This window comes from Urocitellus parryii, chromosome 7, assembly GCF_045843805.1.
Source record: "Urocitellus parryii isolate mUroPar1 chromosome 7, mUroPar1.hap1, whole genome shotgun sequence".
Taxonomy (NCBI): Eukaryota; Metazoa; Chordata; class Mammalia; order Rodentia; family Sciuridae; genus Urocitellus; species Urocitellus parryii.
Genome location: NC_135537.1, coordinates 165,735,681 through 165,752,616, shown reverse-complemented (window position 1 = coordinate 165,752,616; position 16,936 = coordinate 165,735,681). Strand labels below are relative to the sequence as shown.

General features: G+C 50.2%; 1 protein-coding gene across 1 annotated transcript; it reads left to right on the top strand.

Annotated features, from left to right (window-relative positions):
* Window positions 1-920: 920 nt before the first annotated feature.
* Window positions 921-14,639, top strand: Itga2b (integrin subunit alpha 2b). The gene is made up of 30 exons (XM_026412415.1): window positions 921-1,134; window positions 2,901-3,022; window positions 3,112-3,209; window positions 3,318-3,483; window positions 3,753-3,802; window positions 3,877-3,922; window positions 4,010-4,138; window positions 4,511-4,558; window positions 4,691-4,734; window positions 4,890-4,943; window positions 5,071-5,123; window positions 5,305-5,516; window positions 8,199-8,381; window positions 8,594-8,639; window positions 8,739-8,843; window positions 8,927-8,982; window positions 9,075-9,226; window positions 9,415-9,540; window positions 9,916-9,983; window positions 10,114-10,261; window positions 10,776-10,868; window positions 11,132-11,211; window positions 11,510-11,590; window positions 11,822-11,921; window positions 12,020-12,172; window positions 12,284-12,406; window positions 12,803-12,916; window positions 13,150-13,251; window positions 13,598-13,714; window positions 14,502-14,639. Exons 1-30 carry the CDS (start codon window positions 947-949, stop codon window positions 14,553-14,555), a joined length of 3,111 nt encoding a protein of 1,036 aa, XP_026268200.1. The 5' UTR covers window positions 921-946; the 3' UTR covers window positions 14,556-14,639.
* Window positions 14,640-16,936: the final 2,297 nt, after the last annotated feature.

The window sequence follows — 16,936 nt, the reverse complement described above, 5'->3', positions numbered from 1 at the left end:
ATTTTTCAGTTTTCGGTGGACAAAACATCTTTATTTTTATGTGGTGCTGAGAATCGAACCCAGCGCCCTGCGCATGCCAGGCAAGCGCATTACCACTTGAGCCACATCCCCAGCCCAAGAATCAAGTCTTGATAGTAGGACAAAAGTTCTGTCATCCAAGGAGTGAAGGCCTGCTTCCAACTGAACAAGTGGTGCATAATCCCAAAGCCTGTGATCCATAATGCCCTGTACTGACTCCACCTTTTCTCCATCTCCTTGCCCCTTAAGCCAAGACCTTTCCCCAGCACTGGCTGCACTGCTATAGCTACACTATGACTTAGCTTAAGATGGAGAAGGAGCGAGGAAGCTGCTGCAGTAGAATCTCTCAATATGGCTGAATGAGGCTGCCCAAAGCCCTAGAAGGAGGAAGTGGATAAGTGCTTTATCCAAAAAGATGGCAGCCTCAGGTCTTATCAGAGGACAGCAGCTTCCTTACTCCCCCTACCTCTGGCTAAGTCACAAAATGCCACAGCAGAGTAACCAGATGGATGGGGGAGAAGGGGTAGCTGTAGAATTATGAGCTAGAATATAGTTTTACAGGCCTATTAGTTCACAGTTACACTATCCCAATCAGTTGCTTTATACTAATGTGTTGTTATGAGAGGTGGGGTGAATATTCAAAGAGACATAGTGGGGAGGCTGAAACAACAGGAGTTGATATGCTGCTGCCCACAGGAAAAGGGAGGAGTCATGGCTTCCCACCATAAGCTCCTACCCCCCAGGATGGCCTCATCCCCTTCCTAGTAATCCTAAAGATTATATGATCCAGGAGCTATAGCCCTTTTGCTCTGCCTGCTGCTCAGCAAATTACTTTGGGTTCTAGTTTGATAAGAAGACTTCCTGTGGTGGAAATTGAAAGAAAGAGGAAAGAGCTGCCCATTTCTGCTCAGGAGGTTGTGGGAAAAGGATGGCCAGAGCTTTGTGTTCACTACATGCCTTCTGGCTTCTGGAGTGGGCACTGCTGCTCTTGGGACCTAGTGCTATCCCAGCAGCCTTGGCCTTGAACTTGGACCCTGTGGGACTCACTTTCTATACAGGCCCCAATAACAGCCACTTCGGATTTTCACTGGACTTTCACAAGGACAACCATGGAAGGTGAGCCTTGGGGGAGTTGGGTAGTGGTGAGAAAGGACCCCCCACACACACACACATACATACACACACTTACACTGCTTCTGTGGGCTTCTAGTTCTCCATTTGTGACAGTAGTTGAGGATTCTGGAGTTTATTTGGGTTGAGCTCTTGTCAGGAATTCTGGGGAGATACTGGTTCAGGTAAGGATGTCAGGGAGGAGTACCAATGGAGAGATGGACACTGAAACTACAGCAAGAAGACAAAAGATAATTCCTTATTTTTTCCTTAAGTGTCAATTGTATGACACTTTATCCTCATCCCATCAAAAAGCATAAAGGAGTACCAGGCACAAAGGTGCATGCCTGTAATCCCAGCAACTCAGGGCAGAAGCAGGAGGATTGCAAGTCCCAGGCCAACCTTGGCAACTTAGTGAGGACCTAAGCAAGACCCCTGTCTCAAAACACTTAAAAGGGCATGGTAACACACTCCTGGGTTTAATCTTCAGGACCAAAAGGCGGGGGCAGCACACATCCTAAAATATATCCCCTCCTCCCCATACAAATTATAGATATTTGAAAAGAACCAATGAAGTGCTTCTTAGTATTGATCAGACTTTAGAATCAGTCTCTGTAGCTATATGACTTATTATGGCTGACACTGGATTATCCAGTTTTGGAGACTGGTAATGGCAGATAGCCTTCAAGTAACATTTGGGGGATTTCCTCTGCTAAAGACAATTACTTCACCTAAAGTCAGGTCCTCTTCGAAGGTGGCTTGCATTCAATGAGTGTGATCAATGAGAAGCATGCATTTTTTCAAAAGTGCTTGACTGGGACCATGCTAAATACCCTTTATAATTTTTTTTTTTTTGTATTGGAGATCGAATGCAGGTAGCTTTACCACTAAGCTACATCCCAGCTCTATTTTTTATTTTGAGAAAGGATCTTGCTAAGTTGCCTGGCCTGGCATCAAACTTAGAATTCCTCAAAGCTCCTGAGTCGCAGGAATCACACTGCACCTAGTTTCCCCCATACATTTATTATATTTACTATGTATGTGTGTGTGTGTTGCTGAGGACTGAATCCAGGGCCTTGTGCATTCGAGGCAAGCACTCTACCAACTGAGCTGTTTCCCCAGCCCACATTTACTCTTGACAGAATTAATTGGTGTTATCCCTGTTATGTTTACATAAGGCAAAACAGTCATCTAAACCTAGATCCTCAGCTCTATCAGCACCCATATCCCACTTTAGCTTCTCTCATTCTTCACTAATAAAACCAAATCTTAAAGGGCTGGGGTTGTAGCTCAGTGGTAGAGAGCTTGCCTTGTACCTGTGAGACACTGGGTTCGATCCTCAGCACCTTATAAAAACAAATAAATAAAATATATTGTGTCCATCTAAAACTGAAAAAAAAAAAAACAATTCTCAAGAAGGGATCTAGTGACAGTCTAAATAGGCATTCCAGGAAGCATGTGAACCTCTGGTTTTTGTTGGTAGTAGGAGGGTGGAGACAGTGATTAGCATTCTAGAGTACTTTTTCAGCAGAAGAAAAACACCATTTGGTGTTCAAATCAAACCAAATGGTTTTAGTCCAGCTCACTGAGTTACAATAGGCATGTGAATTCCCTTACTGAAAGTCCATTTCACTGTCCATAAAATGAAGATCGGTGAGGAAAGATGGTCCAATGTTCCCCGGGCCACACGGCCTTCCCAGCACTGCTCCCAGGGCGGGCTACCAGGCAGGATATGCAGAAATTTGCTCCATGCTCATCCAGCTTTTCTACAGAGTGGCCATCGTGGTGGGCGCCCCGCGGAACCTGGGCCCAAACCAGGAGGAAACTGGCGGCGTGTTCCTGTGCCCCTGGAATGCTGCGGGTGGCCAGTGCTCCCCGCTGTCCTTCAATTTCAGTGAGTCCCTGGAATGGAGGTAAAATGAAGGACCAGAGAGACATGAATGACCAAGGCTTCAACGCCCCATTCCTCCTTGTGCCCTCCAGACGATGAGACCCGAAATATTGGCTCCCAAACTCTCCAAACCTTCAAGGCCCGGCAAGGACTTGGGGCGTCGGTGGTCAGCTGGAAAGACGTAATTGTGGTAGGCGCTGCAGACAGGACACCAGGAGCCGTCGGGGGCGGGGAACAGGGACACGTGGGGTAGCCTGAATCTCATGCCATTCTCCACTATACTGTGGCCCTGCTCCAGGCCTGCGCCCCCTGGCAACACTGGAACGTCCTAGAAAAGACTCAACAAGCTGAAAAGACGCCCGTTGGTGGCTGCGTCGTGGTTCAACTGCAAAGCGGCGGCCGCGCGGAGTACTCACCCTGTCGGTCCAATACCATGAGCCGGGTTTATGTAGAAAATTTTTTTAGTAAGCACCGCCCTTCGTTTTGGCTCCTCCCACTCGCTGCCCTTTAGCTGGGCCCTTAAGCGGACAGCTCCCTAGGTCCGGTTCCCAGGACCTTCTTTCAGTCAGGCGTCGGCTCAGCTCCTGGCCCCGCCCCTTCTGATCAAAGCCACGCCTCCACACCGCTCCCCAAGGCTGGGTCCCTATGGCACTCCGCTCCCTCCAGGCTCCAGGTTGGAGAGTATCCTTCATCTTCCGCCCCTTTGCTGATCCCTTTTCCTCGCCTTCTCTAGACGGAGACAAGCGATACTGTGAAGCGGGCTTCAGCTCCGTGGTAACCCAGGCAAGTAGGGGCTAAAAGTGATGTGGGGCGTCCCCGAAAAGGACCCGCTCTCACGTTCAGTGCTTCCCTTTCAGGCAGGAGAGCTGGTGCTTGGAGCCCCTGGCGGCTATTTTTTCTTAGGTAAGTACCCAGCAATACCAACTCTCTCCCTTCTCGCCTGGTCTCCCCTGCACTGGGTCACACACACCTCCTGTCCCCCACTGTTAGGTCTTCTGGCCCGGGCTCCAATTGCCGATATCATCTCGAGTTACCGTCCAGGCACTCTTTTGTGGAATGTTCCTACCCAGAGCTTTACCTACGACTCTAGCAAACCAGAATACTTCGACGGCTATCGGGGTAAACCTGCCACCTCCCCTCTGGGCTTCCCAGCATTCTAAGAGTCACCGCCCACCTCAGCTGTCAGATCCTCTCTGCCTGAGCCTCCAATCCTAGCTGGCCAGCCCCAGAACAGAGGATCCCCAGCTCAGTTCTCAGCCATTCTCCCCGCCCCGCCCTTTTCTCAACTCTGATGCACCCCATCTCTCCTTTTCCTCCTTGCATTCACAGGGAAGCCTCGAGCAAGGTTTACTTAGCCTTTTGATGGCTTCAGTTTTCCCGTTTACACAACGCAGGGTTTGAACTTGGTGGCTTCTGAGTTCCCTCCTTCTTTGTCTCCGGTTTCCCTCCCTGCTTAACGCTTCTGAAAACACTAACATGTGCTGTTCTCAGGGTACTCGGTAGCCGTGGGAGAGTTCGACGGGGATCTGAACACTACAGGCAAGAAATCCACTTAGGGGCTGGGGCTGGGGAGTCACGGGGAGGAACATCTACCCGAATCTCCCCTGGGTGCGGAATGCGGGAGGGGAGGGGTAGATAGGTTCTGAAGATGTCATTCCCTGGACTCCCCAGAGTATGTCTTCGGTGCCCCCACTTGGAGCTCTACCTTGGGAGCGGTGAGTGCCCCCTGCCCTGCCACTCCACTTTCAGAACCTGACAATCCTCACGCTGACAACTTCCTTGCGCCCCCAAACCTCCTGCCCTTTCTCAGTGGGAGCTGCAGGCTTCCAAGGAAGCAGGAATAATGGGCTCCATTGCGTTCTACGTGCAGGTGGAAATTCTGGACTCCTATTACCAGACGCTACACCGATTGCACGGAGAGCAGGTGGGCGCCACGTCCCAGCTGGAGTGGCAGAGGCCCTGGAGCTGAGACCCCAAATATTTCATGGGCAGATGTCTAACAGAGGGTGTTGAGTCTGGAGGCACGAACTAAGGTGCTCCCCATCTTGCAGGTGGCTTCTTATTTCGGGCATTCTGTGGTCGTCACTGATGTCAATGCAGACGGGTGAGGAGGAGAGCCCCACCCCTATCCAGTTGGGTCCCCAATTAACAGAGGCCGAAGCTAGCCTCCATCTCTTCTTTTCTCAGCCCTTCCTTTCCTGTGACTACCTAGGGAAGGAGGAGAAAGAGGGTGGGTGAGATCTGGCCCTCCTCTCTAGAATCCTAATCATCCATCTGGCTCGCAGGAGGCACGACCTGCTGGTGGGCGCTCCACTGTACATGGAGAGCCGGGCCGACCGCAAGCTGGCAGAGGTGGGACGCGTGTACTTGTACCTGCAACCCCGAGGCCCCCACGCTCTGGGTGCCCCCAGCCTCCTGCTGACCGGCACACAGCTCTATGGGCGATTTGGCTCTGCTATTGCACCCTTGGGCGACCTCAACCGGGATGGCTACAATGGTAGGGAAGAGAGGAACCCCACTTGCTGCAGGGGGGTTGACAGCCATCATAAAAAGCTGGACTCGATCTCTGGGCAGCAGGAGCCAGGAAAGGCTCAAGCAAGGAGTGACACTATCCTAAATGTGGAAGCAGATAGGAGAATTAAAGGGAATCAGTTAGAATGGATTTGCCCTGATCCAGGACAGATGACCACCTGGACAGCAGAATTTGGCAGTGAAATTAGAGATGAGGGTGACTTCATAGATAATTAGGAATTAGATTACTAGGACTTGATGGGTTGTGAGATATGGGGTAAGGGAGAGAGAGGAGTTGGGTGCATTGGTGATGCTCTTCACTGCCTGGAACTCAGGCCATGGCACAGGTCTGGAGGAGAAAGGAGGTCCATACCTCTTGAAGGGCTTGGGACCATTAGGTGGAAATGTCCAGGGAATCCTTGGACATGGTTTCCCCCACTTCTAGGAGAGAGGACTGAGTGAGAGGTAGATACTTGGGAAGAACAGTTCAGGTCTAGCCTGTGAAATGAGAAGAGGCCCAGGATAGAACCCTTAGGAGTAGGAGCATTTAGGGGATACCCAGAGGAGATGAATCAGAAAGAAACAGAAACAGAGTATCCAGAGGAGATAGAAGGAGAACCTTGAGATCCAATGACCTAGAATTCTCTCCAAGGAAGAGAATGCTTTAAACAGGAGGAAGGATAGGATCACTGGCTGCCTATGCTGTTGAAAGGTACAGTTAGATGGACTGGGGAAGTATCCCATGGGCATTATCAAGAAGGAGGTCACTGGTGAGACTAACAAGAATCAATCAAGGGTGGGGTAGGGACAGAAGTTAGAATACCATGGGGCAAGGTATGAATAAAGGTGAAGAATTGGAGGCAGGCAGTATAGAAGACTCTTTCAACCAGTTTGACTTAAGAAAGCAAAAAGCAAAAGGATGATCATGGAAAGGAGGGAAGTCAAGGGAAGATTATTTCAATTCAGAAGAATAGAGAGTATGTTGAATGTGAAGGAAAATGGTCTCATGAGGAAACTTAAGGATAAGCCAGAAGAAGGTCCCTGAGAGGCAGGGTCAAGGAGGAGCACCTATTCAAGGATCATATGAGGAGAGGGAGAGAACGTAGGTGTAAATTTATTAGACAGCAGTTACACTGCTCCTCTTTATGAAGTAAAGATGAGATCACCTACTGAAGGAAGTGGGTGCAGGTAGCTTGTCAGAATGGAGCAGTTTCAAAATAGGTGCTGAGTAGAGAACTCTTCAGACTGCTGTGAGGCCTCGAGCCTCGAGGTCCCAGTGAAGGCTGGAGATCTGGAATTCATGATGCCCAATCTGAATTAGCCCACAGTGGAATCCAAAGTGAAAACTGGCAACAGGGCAACAAGACCAAGGATATAACAAGGAAGATAAAATGCTCAGGAAATGAGAGGAGGGGGAGAGGGATCAGGAGAGAGAGGGGACCACAGCATGAGGATAGGCTGTGGTGAGGGTGCTCTTATCTGGATGAATTCTGTGTAATTTGATTAGGAAAAGCAACAATGGTATTTAAAAGTAAAGACCCGCTATACAGAAAACATATCGTAAACCAAATTAGAGGACAAAGAAAAGATAGTTGAAACACATAGAGCAAAGTCCTTAATTCTTTCTTTATTTATTTTTTATTTTTTGGCAGTGCTGGGGATTGAATCCAGAGTCTTGTGCATGCAAGGCAAGCAAGCACTCTACCAACTGACTATATCCCCAGCCCCAAGACCTTAATTTTTAAGTTGTGCAAAGACTTCTTTTTTGGTTAGTACTAAGGATTGAAGCTAGGGGGCATTCTACCACTGAGCTACATCCCCAGCCTTTTTTATTTTTATTTTTATTTTGAGATTGGGTCTTGCTAAGTTGCTGAGGCTGGCCTCAAAGTTTGCCATCCTTCTGCCTTAGCCTCTCAAGTCATTGGGATTACAGGCAGGTGCCATCGTGCCTATCCAAAGAACTTTATAAGATTATCTTTTATTGAAAATATTAGTGCGCTGGGGTTGGAGCTCAGTGGTAGAGCACTTACCTTACATGCCCAAGGCCTGAGACTCCATCCTCCATAGCAGAAAAAAAAAAAAATAGTGATAACAAGCTGGTGGTGATGTGGCTCCGAGTTTGCATGGTGAAAGTGGAATTAAAAAATAGAAAAAAAAAGGTCCATCAAGGAAGAGGGACCAATATTTAATAAGTCTCAGTTATTTAGTCTTCTGGGATTCAGTTTTTGCATCTAAAATAGAAGTAATAGGGGCTGCGGTTGTGGCTCAGTGGTAGAGCGCTCGCCTAGTACATGTGAGGCCCTGGGTTCAATCCTCAGCACCACATAAAAATAAAATAAAGGAATTGTGTTCACCTACAACTAAAAAATATAAAGATAAAATAAATTAGAAGTAATAATGCTAGATTTTCAGAATGAAAGGAAATATTGTCAATATATTCTCCTCTATAGGTAGAAAGGGCTTTTACTATTTTGATAACAATTCTACTTGACTCATCTCTCTCCTGTCAGATTGCAAACTCCCAGAAGACAGTGCAGCCACCTCCTTGCCCCAGACTTTGTAGCTTTCTAGATTCTTCCGGTCTGCCCACAGAAGAAGCTCAGGAGGGTTTTACAGAGTCTCTAGGGTGATTGAATGACAGACATTTCCTTTCTCTTACTCCTTCCAGATGTTGCAGTTGCTGCCCCCTATGGGGGTCCTAGTGGTCGAGGCCAAGTGCTGATTTTCCTGGGTCAAAGTGAGGGGCTGAGCTCACGCCCTGCCCAGGTCTTGGACAGCCCCTTCCCCACAGGCTCTGGCTTTGGCTTCTCCTTGAGAGGTGCTGTGGACATCGATGACAATGGATACCCAGGTGCTCCTGAACTGCCTCCAGCAAGACAAGGAAGGCCTTATGGCATTTGCCAGAAGTGCTGACAGATATAGCTGGGGGCCAATGCCTGACCTAGTGCTGCAAGGGCTCTGGGATGCGTGGGGGAGATGGTATGAGGCACCTCTGGGAAGATGACATGAGAACTCTACACTCTCTCTAATTGCCCCTTCTGACTCCTCTCCCAATGTCTACAGACTTGCTGGTGGGAGCCTATGAGGCCAGCAAGGTGGCTGTATACAGGTGAGCACTGGTCCAGAAGTGGGGTGGGGAAGGCCCATATGATCAGAGGAGGCCACACCAGGAAGGGTCACAATAGCAGGCTTCGCCTGATCCCATCAGAGCTCAGCCGGTAGTGAGGACCACTGTCCAGCTGCTGGTGCAAGACTCACTGAATCCTGCTGTGAAGAATTGTGTTCTGGAACAGACCAAAACACCAGTGAGCTGGTGAGGTGGTGGAGGGCATGGGCCGGGCAGGATCCAGGACCTCAGAGAGGCTCTAGCCCCTGAACCAACTCATGTCTTTGTAGCTTCAACATCCAGATGTGTGTGGGCGCCACGGGGCACAACATTCCTCAGAAGCTGCGTGAGTATCATGGAGGGGGTTGGAGGGAAGCAGGTCTGGGCTTCCCAGAGGCTGGCCAGGGAGATCCTGATCCTTATTGTTTGCCCTGCCAGATATAAATGCTGAGCTGCAGCTGGACCGGCAGAAGCCCCGCCACAGCCGGCGGGTGCTACTGCTGGACTCTCAACAGGCAGCCATCACTCTGAGCCTCGACCTGAGTGGAAGGCACAGCCCCATCTGCCACACCATTAGAGCCTTCCTTCGAGTATGTCCAGGCCAGGGACTGATGGGGCTGGGTGTGCCAAGCTTACCCACCAGGCTTATTCATCCAGCCTTGGGGCACCGGGATGGGTGCTGTGGGTACAGAAATGGTCAGTAGGACATGGTCCCTACTGGCCAGGGAAGGCAAGATGTACAAGTAGCAGGATTGCCCAACTCTTGACCTCCTCTTAGGATGAGACGGATTTCCGGGATAAGCTGAGCCCTATTGTGCTCAGCCTCAACGTGTCCCTGCCACTCGAGAAGACTGGAGTAGCCCCTGCTCTTGTGCTACACGGAGATACACATGTCCAGGAGCAGGTGGGTGGGGCAGAGGGGAGGCAAGGGAGATGCAAGACTCCTGACAGGAAATCAGGATTAGGGTTAGTACACAAGTTGAAATGTGAATTTCAAAACCTTGATGTCACCTCTAAACCCTAATGAACCGCCCAAATCTCAATATCCCCTAAACTCTAATGTAAACTCATAAACCCTGACATCACCACCAAGCCCTATAGCTTGTATCAACCCCAAAGACTTGAGATCTCCACGTTCCTCATCTTAGGTTGTCTACTCCCTAAGCTCTGACATGAAACCCAAGCCTATTCTTGTCTTCCTAACCCTGATGTAACCCACCAAACCCCAAAACCTCAAGCACCTCTAGCTGATCCATAAACCCTGCTGTGTCCTTTCTAGACCCGCATCATCCTGGACTGTGGAGAAGATGATCTGTGTGTGCCCCAGCTTTGGCTCACTGCCATGGTGTGAGGGAACCTCCCACTCTAACCCTGCCCCTTTGTCTCACGAAACCTGTTTCCCACCTGGGTCCTGGCTCCTCCTCCCAGACCCTGTATCTGGACTGAGCCTTCCTGACTTCACCCATTTCCCCCACAGGATGGGCTCCCCACTCCTATTTGGGGCTGATAATGTGCTGGAGCTGCAGGTGAACGCAGGCAATGAGGGCGAGGGGGCTTATGAGGCAGAGCTGGCGGTGCACCTGCCCCCAGGCGCCCACTACATGCAGGTTCTCAGCAACATTGAGGTGAGTCCCCCACCCTGGGGCATTGCCTGGGACCTGGAGGGTGACTCTCAACTCCCACAGGAGAGCTCCCATTTCGCTTACCTTTTGCTGTAAAAGATGACTTACTTTTAAAAATATATATATGTGGAAGAGAAAAACTTGCTAATGTCACAAAATTGAAGGCTATTATAAAACACCCAATAAGGCTCAGGAACTAAATGTTAACAGGAACATTTTCTGGATTTCCTTCCAGTCTTTCACTCCAACATTGGCAGGTACTTACATGGTTATCTGTTTTCCATCCTGCTGATGTATTTTATAACAATGGGGCTCTACTCTATGTACTATTCTGTGTTCTTTTTAATGTTCAAAATGAAAATTCACTTAAAAATGTAATAAAGTGCACAGCAATACAGAAACTAGAATCCTGCCGCCCATCTTGGCACATAAGTCTCACAGATTTGCCAAGAAAGTGCTGCCAGATACACACGGGCTTCTCTGTAACCCACCTATGCCTCCCAACTCCTCCAAAAAGGGCTTTGGGAGGCTCATCTGCAACCAGAAGAAAGAGAATGAGACCAAAATGGTGCTGTGCGAGCTGGGAAACCCCATGAAGAAGAACACCCGGGTGAGGCCTTCGAGACATGCGCAGACAGCGGGGAGGGGACACTGAGTTTGGAGTCAGGTAGCTCTGGGCTGGAATCCTTGTCTCATACTCCCTATCAGCATGTTCCTGGGTGAGTGACTTTCCCTCTCCAAGTGGGCTTCTGGGTAAAATGGAGATAATAATGGTAATTTTGGGGTGGGTGGGCTGGAGGCCATATTCAGAGCAGGGCTGCACAGGGTGGAGTGGACATCTTGGCAGTGACTTTGGTACTCTGAATCTCTCAGATAAGAATCACAATGTTGGTGAGTGTGGAAAACCTAGAAGAAGCTGGAGAGTATGTGTCCTTCCAGCTGCAGATAAGGAGGTACTAGACTGGGAAGCCCTCCTTTCCCCTCCTTTCCCCCCATGCAGGGACACTTCCTTACAGAAAGGTCTTCAGTGGTGTCTGTCTTGCATTTCCCTGTTCCCTTTCTTCCTCGGGGACTTCTTTCTGAGTCTTGGAGCCCTAGAGGACACCCCTCCACACCTGCCCAGGCCTATCTACAATGTAGCATGCTGTTTGGGAAATTAGCTCTCTCTGAGCCCTCTGAAATTCTGGCTGCACCCCAGAGAGTCTCTGGGCTAGTCTACCTGACCTGCCTCTTCTCACCCTTCCCCTCCAGCAAGAACAGCCAGAATCCAAACAGCAAGGTTGTGCTGCTGGATGTGCCAGTCCGGGCAGAGGCCAGAGTGGAGCTGCGAGGGTGAGCAGCCAAGACTGGAAAGGGGAGATGGTGGAAGGGCTCTAAAGTTCAGGTGAGGAGCTGGGATGCAGCTCAGTGACAGAGTGCATGCTTAGCAAGTGTGGGGCTCTGGGTTCTATCTGCAGCACCTCAAAGACAAAAACACAAAGGAGTAAATTTAGGGGGCCATTGAGGGTTCCCCAAAGATTCTCCAGGGGATCAAACTTACTCTGGAAGCTTGGACACCTACAGGAACTCCTTCCCAGCCTCTCTCGTGGTGTCAGCAGAAGAAAGTGACAGGGAACAGAATGGCTTGGACAGCTGGATCCCCAAAGTGGAACACACTTATGAGGTAGGAAGGAGCCTCTGGTCCCCGGGCTAGGGTGAGAGGGTTCTAAGGGCTGTGGGTGATATGCTGAACTCATCCTACTATCACACCCCACCCCCAAGCTCCATAACAAGGGTCCTGGTACTGCAAATGGCCTCCACCTCAGCATCCACCTCCCTGGCCAGTCCCAGCCCTCGGACCTCCTCTACATCCTGAATATACAGCCCCAGGGGGGCCTTCAGTGCTCCTCACAACCTTCTCCCAATCCCCTCAAGGTGAGAACTGGGTGGGTGAAAGACCTGAGGGAGTCCTCCGACCAACAATCACAGTCTCTGAGGTTGGGGACACAAACCACGGGGAAATTGATAGCTCCCTTGCCTCCCCAGCTGGACTGGAGGCTGCCCACGCCCAGCCCTTCTCCCACTCAACCAGTCCATCGCAAGCGGGACCGCAGACAGGCCTTCTTGCCAGGGCTCAAGCAGCCTGGAGAACAGGATCCAGTTCTGGTGGTGAGCACCCTGTGGTCTCCGGCTGGGGCCTGCCTGGGCCCAGGAGCCAGAGGGGATAGGAGGCAGGAAGAGCCCCCCTCGGACCCATAAAGTACTTCAAGGGAACAGGAAAGATGATGCCGGGCTGATATCTGGAGTGGGCTGGGGGACACTTGCAGTTAAGCTTCCCAGTACATTAAAAAAATTGCCAAAGCAATGTTGCAAACATTCTGGGTATTGAAGGCTATGTGATGGCCTCCTCCTTCCAGCCTTGTCCCTGCGTTTCTGGGCTGTCGAGCAAACTGCATGTAGAGACACCATCCGAAGCTCTAACCTGAGGCCCTTCCCGAGGGGAAGGGGTGAGGGGCAGGGGATAAGGGCCAGGAGGGGCTGGGGACTGATGACACATCCTCTCAGAGCTGCGAGTCGGCGTCCTGTACTGTGGTGCAGTGTGAGCTGCAAGAGATGGTGCGCGGGCAAAGAGCCACCGTCACGGTGCTGGCCCTGCTGTCGCTGCCCAGCCTCCGCCAGGTGGGGTTGGGCGCCGGTGGGCAAGGCCTTATGGAGGCGGGACCCGAGTTTGCAGGGAGAGAGGAGGGGCTTCGGGGGCGGGGACGGGGACGGGGAGGCGGAGCTTCGGGGGCGGGGAAAGGGAGAGGACGAGGTTTGGCTCCGGGGGAGAGGGCGGTATTCCCAGAGAGGAGTCCGCCGCCCAGAGGCGTCCTGTGGCTTGAGCAAGTGCCTTTTACCCCCACCCTCGGTAGAGGCCGCTGGATCAGTTTGTGCTGCAGTCGCACGCTTGGTTCAATGTCTCTTCCCTTCCCTACGCGGTGCCTGCGCTCAGCCTGCCCAGCGGAGAAGCCCTGGTGAGCGAGAGGGGACCACAGGGAGATGTGGCCTGCAAGACCCATTGGTATTCCTGTGTCGGCGTCCAGCCAGCGTGGGGGCGGGGTCTCCCTGGAGCTGAGGGGTGGTACGGGGAGGTGATGGCTTGGCTGGGGGTGGGGCCCTGTTAAAAGGCCCCAGGTGTGAATCTTTGAAAAGGTGGATGTCAAGAGTCTGAGGAGAGGCCAGGGTTGTGGCTCAGCGGTAGAGCGCTCATCCAGCAAGTGTGAGACACTGGGTTTGATTCTCAGCACCACATATAAATAAATTAATTAATAGTAATAATAATAATAAAAGAGTCTGAGGAGACACCAGTTTTGTCCCCAGGTGCAGACACAGCTGTTTCGGGCTCTGGAGGAGCGGCCCATTCCCATCTGGTGGGTACTGGTGGGAGCTCTGGGTGGCCTGCTGCTGCTCACCATTCTGGTCCTGGCCATGTGGAAGGTAAGTTGTAAAGGGTGGTAGAATCCCCAGGTGGGCACAAACTAGGAGGCAGGGAAAGACCAGGCCTGTCCTGTGTACATCTTTACTATTGGAATGTCATTCTCTGAGGACCTCTTCAGGGCATAAACTCCTAGAAGGGGTGGCAACTGACATTCTAAGGCCTTTAGACCCTTTGAGGAAGAGCCTTCTAGAATTCCTGGCTGCTGTGGATAGGGTTAACTTCCTCCAGTTCTGTCCTTCCCTTCCCCTAGTGAGGTGAGAGAACAAAGGAATGGTCCTGGGGCCCCTTGCTTCTTAGGAGATCCTGGAGGATCACTCATTGCTCTGCTCCTGGAGAATAGTGCCCATGCCCTAGGAAGATGTGGCGCTTTTAGGGAAAGCATACATTAAACTTGTAATCATCACATATCATCACATGCTTGAGTCAGTTAGAGACAAATTTCAATATCTAAGACAAAATCAGAGCTGGACAAGGAGACACAACCTTGTAATCAGGGTGCTCAGGGCTAGAGCACTTGCCTAGCATGCTTGAGGCCCTGGGTTGATCCTAAGTACTCCAAAAGAAAAGAAAACAAAGAAAGAAAAAGAAAAAATCAGAGGAGAAAAAAAAAAATTTTTTTTTTCCAGAAATAAATAGGGAAAGGTTTCCAGCTGTGTGCAGTGGGGCTCAGGTACTGTGCTGGTCCAGGGAAAAGATCTGTGGCTGCTGGAGCCCAGCACATTTTCTTACACTTTGAGGCATAGGGATAATCTCTAGCTTCTGACTCCAGCCCCTGTGCACCCCCAGGCTGGCTTCTTCAAGCGAAATCGACCACCACTGGAAGAAGATGAAGAGGAGTGAAGCCCAGCCCAGAGCTGATCTGACTGTGTGTGGTGCCTGCTTTGGCTCCTCATCTCCAGCTTGCTCCCTAGCTCTGACCTCTACGGGTTGGAGCTGTTCCATGTTGGCCTTTTGGTGTCCTTTCTCTTCCAACAGAGTAGGATCACCTCCTTTCATGTTGCCTAATAAAGACACTGACCCCCAAAACCTAGTGAGCTGTCTCCTCTTGGGGTCCAAGAAAGAGAGGGGAAGTGGAGAGATATTTGCATATCTCTCTGGGGACCAGAGCTGATAGAAGTCTGAGCAAGTGTCTCTGCCAGGGCAGATGTTACAAATTACTGTCAAGGATCAGGGTGGGGGCAGCAGATATGAGAGAGATGGGGTGGCAGGGCCTCCAGGCAAGACTGGAGGAGGGTAAGGGTGTTTGCAGGTGTATGTGTGAGTGGGGGTTGGGAGAGGCAGAGAAGGAAGGCTGGGTGCCTGGTGGGCAAATTTAAACAGAATATTTTTCATGATTTTGAAGAGATAAATCTAAAATGCTCTGAGACTTGGGAAAAATAACATGATCTCCTGGCCTCTCTCCACCCCTCAAAAAAAAAAAAAAAAAAAAAAAGCCTGTAAAACTGTGTACAGAGTGAGGAGGGCAGAGGGAGCCTGATAGAGCTCTCAGCCTGAGGAGGGCAGTGTCACACCAAAGGAAACAGCAAGGATTGTACCTACCCCCAAACCTTGCTACTACCACCCTAATGCTGTTCCTTCCTCCCCACTGAGAAGAAGGGTCTTCTGTTAATAAGGGAGCGAGGAGTGGTAGATAACTTTCCAACTGATTCATGTGTTCCATAAATATTGAGCACCTACCATGTGCCTTGGACTATTCCAGTGCTGGGATAAAGTAATGAATACAATCCTTGCCCTCATGAAACTCGCATTCAAGTGGAGAAAGAATAAAGCAAGAAGCCAGGCCCAGTGGTGCATGCCTGTGATCCCAGCAGCTTGGGAGGCTGAGGGAGGAGGCTCAAGAATTCAAAGCCAGGGGCTGGAGATGTGGCTCAAGCGGTAGCGCATTCGCCTGGCATGTGTGCGGCCTGGGTTCGATCCTCAGCACCACATACAAAGATGTTGTGTTCGATGAAAACTAGAAAATAAATATTAAAAAATTCTCTCTCTCTCTTTAAAAAAAAAAAAAAGAATTCAAAGCCAGTCTTAGCAAAATCGAGATGCTAAGCAACTCCATGAGACCCTGTCTCTAAATCAAACACAAAAATGGGCTGAGGATGTGGCTTAGTGGTTGAGTACCCCTGAGTTCAATCCCCAGTACCCTCCCCCCCAAAAAATAAAGCAAGAAATAAATACAGTTGGGCATGGTGGCACATGCCTGTAATCCCAGCCATTTGGGAGGCTGAGGCAGGGGGATTGCAAGTTCAAGAACAGCCTTAGCAATTTAGCAAGATCCCATCTCAAAAAGATAAAATAAAAAGTCTGGGATTACTTCAGTAGTAGAGCACCCCTGGGTTTAATGCAAGTACCACACACACAAAAAGAAAGAGAAAAAAAAAATAGATAAATGTGTCAGTGGTGGTCAGCTATGGGTGAAAATAAAGGAAAGGAGATAGTGATAGAACACCCGTGGGGGTTGAGAGGAGCTGTCATCTTCAAGAGAATGGTCAGGGAAGGTGTCTTTGATGAGGTGAGCGGAGAGGGATAAATAATGCATGTGACATGGAGATGGTGTTCTGGCAGAAAGAGCAGCCAGTGAGAAGGCCCTGAGGAGCAGATTGTGTGTGTTCCAACAAAAGTAAGGAGGACAGCTGGGTGAAAGGTCCAGGAGAGGAGGTCAGAGAGGTAGGGGAGGGCAGGCAGGTAGGCACAGCTTGAGGCCATGGGTTGAACTTTGGACTTGATGCTAAGTGATGGGGGAAGCTATTGATGAACAGACTTACCTCACAAGGGCTGATAATATTTGATTTTACCAAAGGGGTAAGTGGTAAATTCTAAGAAGAATAATTTGAATTCCATGCATGACAAGTTCCAGGACAGGTTTCTAGTTGAGTGACTGTGAACATCTGAGAAAAGATTAAGCCATGATAGTTAACACCAGCCAAACTTCCCCTTCATCGATACAATTGGATGGCCCCAAACAACTTATATCCAGCAAAGCTTTTGGCATTAGTCCTTAGAGACAAGACAGAAACGTGAGCTGGATCATAGAGACTCGGATTGAGACCTGATGGTCTACATCTCTATGATGGTGTCTCAAAGCTCCACTGTGGCCCTGGGCTGTCTGGCATTGTCATGAGTTCCTTGCATGGAGGCAGAGGAAGCCACTTTTCACCCTGCAGATGGTTGCTGGCTGGGGTGAAGGGGAGAAAGGGGGCATCAATACAATGGGTGACTGAAGTAGA